Source organism: Psammomys obesus, unplaced genomic scaffold (assembly GCF_907164565.1).
Source record: "Psammomys obesus unplaced genomic scaffold, mPsaObe1.curated_primary_1811, whole genome shotgun sequence".
Classification (NCBI taxonomy): Eukaryota; Metazoa; Chordata; class Mammalia; order Rodentia; family Muridae; genus Psammomys; species Psammomys obesus.
Window position 1 is genome coordinate 6040 of NW_026590713.1, and position 8353 is coordinate 14392.

The 8353-nt window shown below is 38.9% G+C and overlaps 1 protein-coding gene across 1 annotated transcript; it reads right to left on the bottom strand.

Annotated features, from left to right (window-relative positions):
• Positions 1-1839: 1839 nt before the first annotated feature.
• LOC129678061 (vomeronasal type-2 receptor 116-like) lies at positions 1840-5034 on the bottom strand (the record flags this gene model as incomplete). The annotated part of the gene is made up of 3 exons (XM_055608736.1): positions 1840-1851; positions 3034-3840; positions 4746-5034. Coding segments are annotated over 3 exons (1108 nt in total), but the record flags the coding sequence as incomplete, so codon positions are not given.
• Positions 5035-8353: the final 3319 nt, after the last annotated feature.

Below are 8353 nucleotides of genomic sequence, written 5' to 3' on the forward strand. Positions count from 1 at the left end.
CCCAGGCTACTATACCCTGCAAAACTCTCAGTCCTCATAGACGGAGAAAACAAGATATTCAATGACAAAAACAAATTTCAACATTACCTAAATACAAATCCTGCATTACAGAAAACACTGGAAGGGAAAATACAACCCAAGAAAATTAGCTTCTTTCAAGAAAACACAGGAAATAATTAACCTTACTACAGTAAAACAAAAAGCAACCAAGCACACAACCTGATGACCACAGCCAACATCAAAATCAAAGGATCTAACAGCCACTGGTCATTAATCTCTCTCAACATCAATGGACTCAACTCTCCAGTAAAAAGACATAGATTAACAGAAAGGATAGGTAAACAAAACCCAGCAATCTGTTGCATACAAGAAACACACCTAAGGCACAAAGATAGACATTACCTGAGGGTAAAGGGTTGGAAGACGACTTTCTAAGCAAATGGACCCAAGAAGCAAGCAGGAGTAGCCATTCTAATATCTGATAAAATAGACTTTCAACCAAAATTAATCAAAAGAGATGGGGAAGGACACTTCATACTCATCAAGGGAAAATTCCACCAGGAGGACATCACAATCCTGAACATCTATGCCCCAAATACAAGAGCACCCACATTTGTTAAAGAAACATTGATAAAACTTAAACCACACATAGATCCCCACACATTAAAGTGGGAGACTTCAACACCCCACTCTCAACAAAGGACAGGTCACAAGACTGAAATTAAGCAAAGAAACAATGTCCCTAACAGAGGTCATGAATCAAATGGACCTGACAGATATTTACAGAACCTTACACCCAAACACAAAAGAATTTACCTTCTTCTCAGCATCTCATGAAACCTTCTTCAAAATAGACCATATAGTTGGTCACAAAGCGAGCCTCAACAGATACAAGAAGACTGAAATAATCCCTTGTATCTTGTCTGATCACCATGGAATAAAGCTGGACTTCAACAATAACAGAAATAGCAAAAAGCCTACACACACATGGAAACTGAACAACTTGTTACTAAATGACAGCTGGGTCAGGGAAGAAATAAAAGAAAGAAAATAGAGTCTTCATAGAACTCAATGAAAATGAAGACACAACATACCCAAACCTGTGGGACACAATGAAAGCAGTGCTAAGAGGAAAGTTCATAGCACTAAGTGCCTTCAAGAAGAAATTCGAGACAGCTCATTCAAGCAAATTAATGGCTCACTTAAAAACCCTAGAAAAAGAAGAAGCAGACACACCAAAAAGAAGTAGGGAAATGAAAATCAAAACGACCCTGAGATTTTACCTTACACCCATCAGAATGGCCAAGATGAAAAACTCAAGTGACAACACATGCTGGAGAGGTTGTGGAGAAAGGGGAACCCTCCTCCACTGCTGGTGGGAATATAAACTTGTACAACCACTCTGGAAATCAATCTGGCGCTTTCTCAGACAACTAGGAATAGCGCTTCCTCAAGATCCAGCCATACCACTCCTAGGCATATACCCAAAAGACGCTCAAGTACACAAAAAGGACATTTGCTCAACCATGTTTGTAGCAGCTTTACTTGTAATAGCCAGAAGCTGGAAACAGCCCAGATGCCCCTCAACTGAAGAATGGATGCAGAAATTGTAGTACATCTATACAATGGAATATTACTCAGCAATGAAAAATAAGGAAATCATAAAATTTGCAGGTAAATGGTGGGACCTTGAAAGGATCATCCTGAGTGAGTTGTCCCAGAAGGAGAAAGACACACACAGTATATACTCACTCATATAGACATACAACATAGGATAAACCCACTAAAATCTGTGCATCTAAAGAAACTAATCAAGAGAGAGGACCCTGACTAAAACGTTCAATCCCCATCCTGAAAGGCAATGAGGTTGGGTACCAAAAGAAGAAGAAAACAGGAAACAACCTAGGAACCTGCCACAAAGGGCCTCTGAAAGCCAGAAGAAGAAAACTGGAAACAACCTAGGAACCTGCCACAGAGGACCTCTGAAAGGCTCTGCCCTGCAGACTATCAAAGCAGACACCGAGACTATGGTCAACTGTTGGGCAGAGTGCATGGAATCTTATGTAAGAAGTGGGAAATAGTAAGAGTGGAGAGGACGGGAACCCCTCAAGGAGAGCAACAGAACCAGAAAATTTGAACACAGTGAACATCCTAGAGACTCATACTCCAACCAAGGACTATTCATGGAGATAACCTAGAACCCCTGCACAGATGTAGCACATGACAGTTCAGTGTCCAAGTGGGTTACATAGTGATGGAAAGAGGGACTGCCTCTGACATAATCTGATTGGCCTGCACTTTGATCACCTCCCCCTGAGAGGGAAGCAGCCTTACCAAGCCACAGAAGATGACAATGTAGCCAGTCCTGTTGCGATCTGATAGACTAAGATCAGAAGGAGAAGAGGACCTCCCCTATCAGTGGATTTGGGGAGGGGCATGCGTGAAGAAGGGGGATGTAGGGTGGGATTGGGAGGGGAGGAGAGAGGGGCTTATGGGGGATACAAAGTGAATAAAGTGTAATTAATAAAAAAAAGAAAAAAAGAATACAAAAGAATTTGTGTAAAAATTACTGTTTTTAAACATTTTTTGACTCATTCACACCCTCCTTGAAAAAAATCATTGACTTTGTCAAAAGTGGTGTTCAATATTTCATGTAATTTTTTCATGATTTAATATTAATATTTTTAATTCTTGATACATGAAAAAAGAAAGAAACCCTTATAAATGATGGAATAAATCTCAGACACCTAGGCTTTATGATCCCTTTCTTCTCTAAGAATACTGTCATTGCTGTTATACCATATACACACAAACAACAAAATGAATTCATCAGGTTGTATTTATATATTTGTGATTGCACACATATATAACAATAATAATCAAAGAAAAGAGACGTGAGAATATGAGAGAAACATGGGATTGTCTACAGAAGGAAGTAGTGGGGGGAAGTGATGTAATTATTTCAATTAAAATATTTTTAAAATTTGGGGTACCTTGAGAGTACCCCAAGGTTGCTAATAGAAGACACTTTACCTGAATGCACTCATTCATTAGTGCGCTCACATTTTTCCTTTGCAGAAAATCTATTTCTTGAAGAAGCATTTCATGGAGGGCATGGGCCACAGCATATACAGCATTATATATATTGTAACACTCATCATTTATGGCCATGTCAAATCTGTGCCATGCTACCAATTCCCATGTGTTATTGAATGTACAATGACTCTGTGTTTTACAGTTAGATTTCAATATTGAACAGTTGGTGTACATCCACCACAGTCTTTCAGGAGAAAAATAATGTGTGTCCTTAGAGAACTTCATTCTGTCCAAGAAATTAGGAAGAGCAGAAATACCTCCATGATGTTGTGAAAAAGTGAAAGTCCTGTGGAATGCAGTAGGGCTGAAGTCACTCTCCCTTGTGATGTCATCCCATTGTGAGGTGCTGACCCAGGTTTTCTGTGTGCCTAAATATTCCCAGTGTTTAAAACTCACTTCTAGAGTAGAGTTCACTTCCCCATAAATGATTACAACATTTGCTGATGATGTAATGATTTGGTGGTAATATTTCTCAACCCTTGTCATGAATAACTGCATGTTCTCTGGGATCATATTTACAAAGGCTACACAGACTCCATTTCTTTGCATTTCTTCTCTTACGTCTAAGAGAAATTGTCTACCTTGGTCATCATCTTGGATGACCAGTCCCACCCACATCCAGCTGAAATGTATCAACAAGGATACCATGGCTTCAGACAGGAATCTGTCTTTGGAGGCAATTTGATGCAGATTAGGAAACTTGTCTTGGTCATTCAGGAGAGGGTGGAATGGTCCATAGGTAATCTATAGGAAGCAGAACAGAGGCAGTAACATGAGGTAGATGTTTGCTATCAAGGTCAGTGTAAGCTGAGAATTATACTAAGAACCAAGCGGCCGGAAGAAAGATCTTTTCAGTTCATTTATAAAGTATTACTTAAATGCTCCAAATCCTCTAGAAAAATATTGACTAAGTTAACTCTTCTAGAAATTCCCATTTCTTGTGAAAGGAAAAATATTTTATAAGCCAGAGACCATGACAGACTTTCAAATTAGCTTTAGGCTGAACAGGCCTGTGTTTCTGTTTCTCAGAAAACAAAACTACAGCCTATGGAAACAAGATACAGTAACTCAATAACCTCCCTGAAAATCAAAAACAGTAATGTAGTAACTGCCTTGAAAAGTCCCAAGCACTTGACCAATCAAATTAAAAATTAACCAGAAAGGCTTTATTTAGTTACCTGTGCACTTTTTTTAGCACTCTGTTGCCTGGTTACAGCTTGTTAACTGGACATTCCATGAATTCCCCCTATCCCTTAGATCAGCACTAACCAACCAATAAAAAGATTACCTAGTCACAGTAGGGAAATGCTTTGTCTTTAAATTGAGTCTATGTGTTCACTTCCTGGTTGCCATTCTAAGGAGTGGTGGCCCCAGCATGCTGGCAAATTCTGCATAATAAATGTTCCTTGCCTTTATATACTACCTGAGTCTGGGGTTTTTTTTCAATGATTCCCCGACCTAATGCCTGCAACTCTGTCCCCTTTTCAATTTTAAACAACTGTTGAAACTATAGTTTCAAGTTCCTATTATTAACCCTTTGATATATACATAGATCGGTGAGTATACACTACTCTCCGGAATCTCTTGGACAATGGCAGTTAAGGAGGCAGTATTGCAACACTTAAAACAAACAAAAACCAAGAACCTACCTGTGGGATAAGGTTGATCTGTAGGATTGATGCCACTTGGGCAGATGTTCTCCACAGTGGGCCCGTAAGTGCCATCACACAGGTTCTCACATCACAGATGTAATTAGGAAGAGGGTAAAGATATTTTGTCACTATATTTAGATGAGTGAATAATGATAAATAACCCTTACATTTACCTTTAAAATATGCAATATCCAGAGACACATTGGGTAAAAGGTACGGGTTACTATTGATCTCATCCATAGCAAAATACAATGATAGAACATACTGGTATATTTTGGAAGGCAAACTGAAAAGAGGAAATGATAATTATTATAAATGTATCACCAAACATGCATATCTTTCCATTAAATTTATTAAATATTATAAAATTAATTTTATTTGCATTAGCTTCCTATTTTGAAAGCTTTCTCTGTTTTTTGAGGCTGTGTCAAATTGAGATCATTAGCGACATGTGAGAGTCTCTCAAATTTATAAGGAGATGAAGGAGACATTAAATTAAATATGATTTTCCTGAAATCCACTTTATTACATTCAAGTTCTATAAGAAACAAGCACATGTTTTAGATATTATTTTGAGCCTGAAAATAACCTCTTGCTCTGGACAGATGGTTCAGCAATTAACAGCACTGTATATTCTTCCAAAAGGTCCTGAGTTCAATTTTCAGCATCCACGTCATGGCTCATAACTGTCTATAGTGAGATCTAGTGCCTTCTTCTGTTGTGCAGGTACACATTCAGGCAGAACAGGGAGTAAATAATAGATAGATAGATGATAGATAGACAGATAGATAGATAGATGAACAAATAAGTATTTTTAAGAAAGAAAATGACCTCTTCAGACTTGATTCTAGAAATGCTATCAAGAATTAGGACAAGCATTGGTTGGACAGTCCCTCAATCTCTGCTCTATTTTTATCCCTGCATATCTTGTAGGCAAGGTAAATTTTGGGCACATGGTTTTTGTGTGGGTTGGTGTTCCCCTCCCCCTGAGACCCACCCCAATTGCGAAAGCCAACCCCTGACACTATTAATGATAATCTACATGCTTTAAGACAGGAGCTTACCATAGCTGTCCTCTGAGGGGCTCTGCCCAGCAGCAGATCAGAACAGATAATGACACTTACAGTTAAACAGTGGGTGGAGTATAGGAAGGCTTTTGGAAGAGTAGGGGGAATAACAGAAGGGAGGGGACAGAAGCTCCACAAGAAGACCAACAGAGCCGAGGCTGGGGGAGAGGCCCTCTATGGAGACTAAAGTACCAATCAAGGACCATGCATGGACTAGACCTAGGCTCCCTACAAAGATGTAGCTAATGGGCAGCTCAGCATTCATGTGGGTCCCGTAATAATAATGGGAGCAGAAGGCTGTCTCTGACAGGGACTCTGCTGCCTGCTTTTTGATCACTTTCCACTGGTGAGGCTGCCTGTCTAGGCCACAGGAGAAGAGGATGTGTTCAGTCTTGATTGAACTTGATGTGCTTGGATGTGTTGGTGGAAGTGCTCCCATTTTCGAAGAATAGTGGAGGGAAAATAGGAGAAAGAGGGTAGGTAGTATGGGAATGGGAGGAGGGGAGAGGTGTTGTAGTGGTTTTAATATTTGCTATTGATATATCTTCTGGTAAAACTTGCTGTTAATCCTAAAGTGCTGTATAACCAAATCACCACACAGAGACTGGGTTTATTTAGTTATCCTAGAACACAATGCTGGGCAATATTTACTGCCTCCTAAACCTCCAAGCCCTCATAGTTTCCTAACATTTAGATTTCCCACATTATACTTGCGTTTTGTGAAATCTTAGGTCCAGTCCATCTCTCCAAGTTGTTCTCAGATCTCTCCCCAGTTCTCTCTTCTAGCTCTCCTTGCCTTTTTTTCCTCCCACTCTTTTCCTGCCTTCTAGCTCCTCCCCTCTTTCCTGACCTCTGGTTCCTCCCAGCTCAACATTATGTCTAGTTGCTTTATTTTTTCCAGTTTACACAAGAGTTGAGACAGGATGCTTAGAATGAGCATCACAATGCAATATCCTGATTGAAAGCAGGGGGCAGGGAGAAATCAGCTTTTGAATGAACAAGGATAAGGTGTACACATTAAAAAGAACATTATACCAACAGAGAGGGTTATGATCTAGATATAAAGTGAGTTAATAAATTTTAAAAGGGTTTAACATTACATAACAATATAAATTCAGAATTTCACAAATGTATAAAATAATTGTGACAAAAAAACCTCACTTTACAAAGTATGGAGTTTGTTGGACTCTCTTGCAGCCCAGTGCACTAACGTATGTAATAGTGAAAATGCTGTTATATAAGTTTGGAACAGTTGGCCACAAACAAATCTTTCCTAGTCAGTCATTCTTAGAGAAGACAGGATGTCATCATCCCACTTTAAACCCCTCTTCTACATTTCTTGCCTTTCTAATAGTTTTCTAACTGAGTCTATAAAACAAGGAAGAAAAATATTTAAGCTAATAATATTTATCAAACTGGTTGAAGATACTTTATTATATGTAGATTATTGTAAAATATATACTTTTTTTTCATTTAATATGGGCATGGTGGCACATGCCTTTAATCCTAGCACTAGGGAAGAGGAGGCAGGTGAATCTCTGAGCCTGTGGCCAGCCTACAGATCTGGAACTGTACAGAGTGAGTTACAGGACAGCCAGGGCTACAAAAAGAAACACCCTCTTAAAAATTAAAACAATAGAGGAGTGAACGTAGATCTTCATGCAAAAAAATGTTTCACAAGCATTGGTGTTTGTGCATGGCTGTCCATCACTTTACATATACAAGGCTCTCCTGGTGGTCTGAAAGAAAATGGCCTTCATAGACCCATAGGATTGGTACTATAAGGAGGTATGGCCTTACTGAACTATGTGTGCCCTTATTGGAGTCAGTGTGTCATGGGTAGAGGGCTTTGAGGTTCCAGAAGCTCAAACCAGGTCTTCTTGCTGTCTGTGAGCACAGATGTAAACTCTTCAACTACATCTCCAGCACATCTGCCTGTGTGCCACTGTGCCTCCCACCGCGATGACAGTGGACTAAATTTCTGAACTGTAAGCCAGGTTCAATTAATTTTTTTAATTTATTAGAGTTGCCATGACTCTTGAACAATGACTAAGACACTTGTCTCCTCTATATACTCTTTTCCCATACCCTATCTTATATTATACGTGAAAATTTTGTACAGTGGAGATGATGTCTATGTGATGTCTAGGCGCATTCCATAAATACAGAGTCAGACTTTTTTTTTTTACTGCCAGGATTGTTCAGTATCATCTAGGAATATTCAAACAGGTAGATATGCAGTTGAATATTAGGAAAATCACAAAAGCCTGACATGATCAAACAACAGTTTTTTTTTTTTTTCACAGAATTGAGTGGAAATATGGCTAAAGCAGGAATGCAATAGTCAAATAAATACAAGGAATTGGGTGACTGTCAAAGATTTGGTCAACTAACTATAATGAAGCAAACCAATGTAAGAATTCTTATGAACTATGGTATTATATTCAAGGAAAATATGTTAAATCTAAGGAAGAGATTTTCCTAAGTAGAAATACTCAAAATCAGCTCAGTATCCAAGTGAGTACCCTAGTAAGGGGA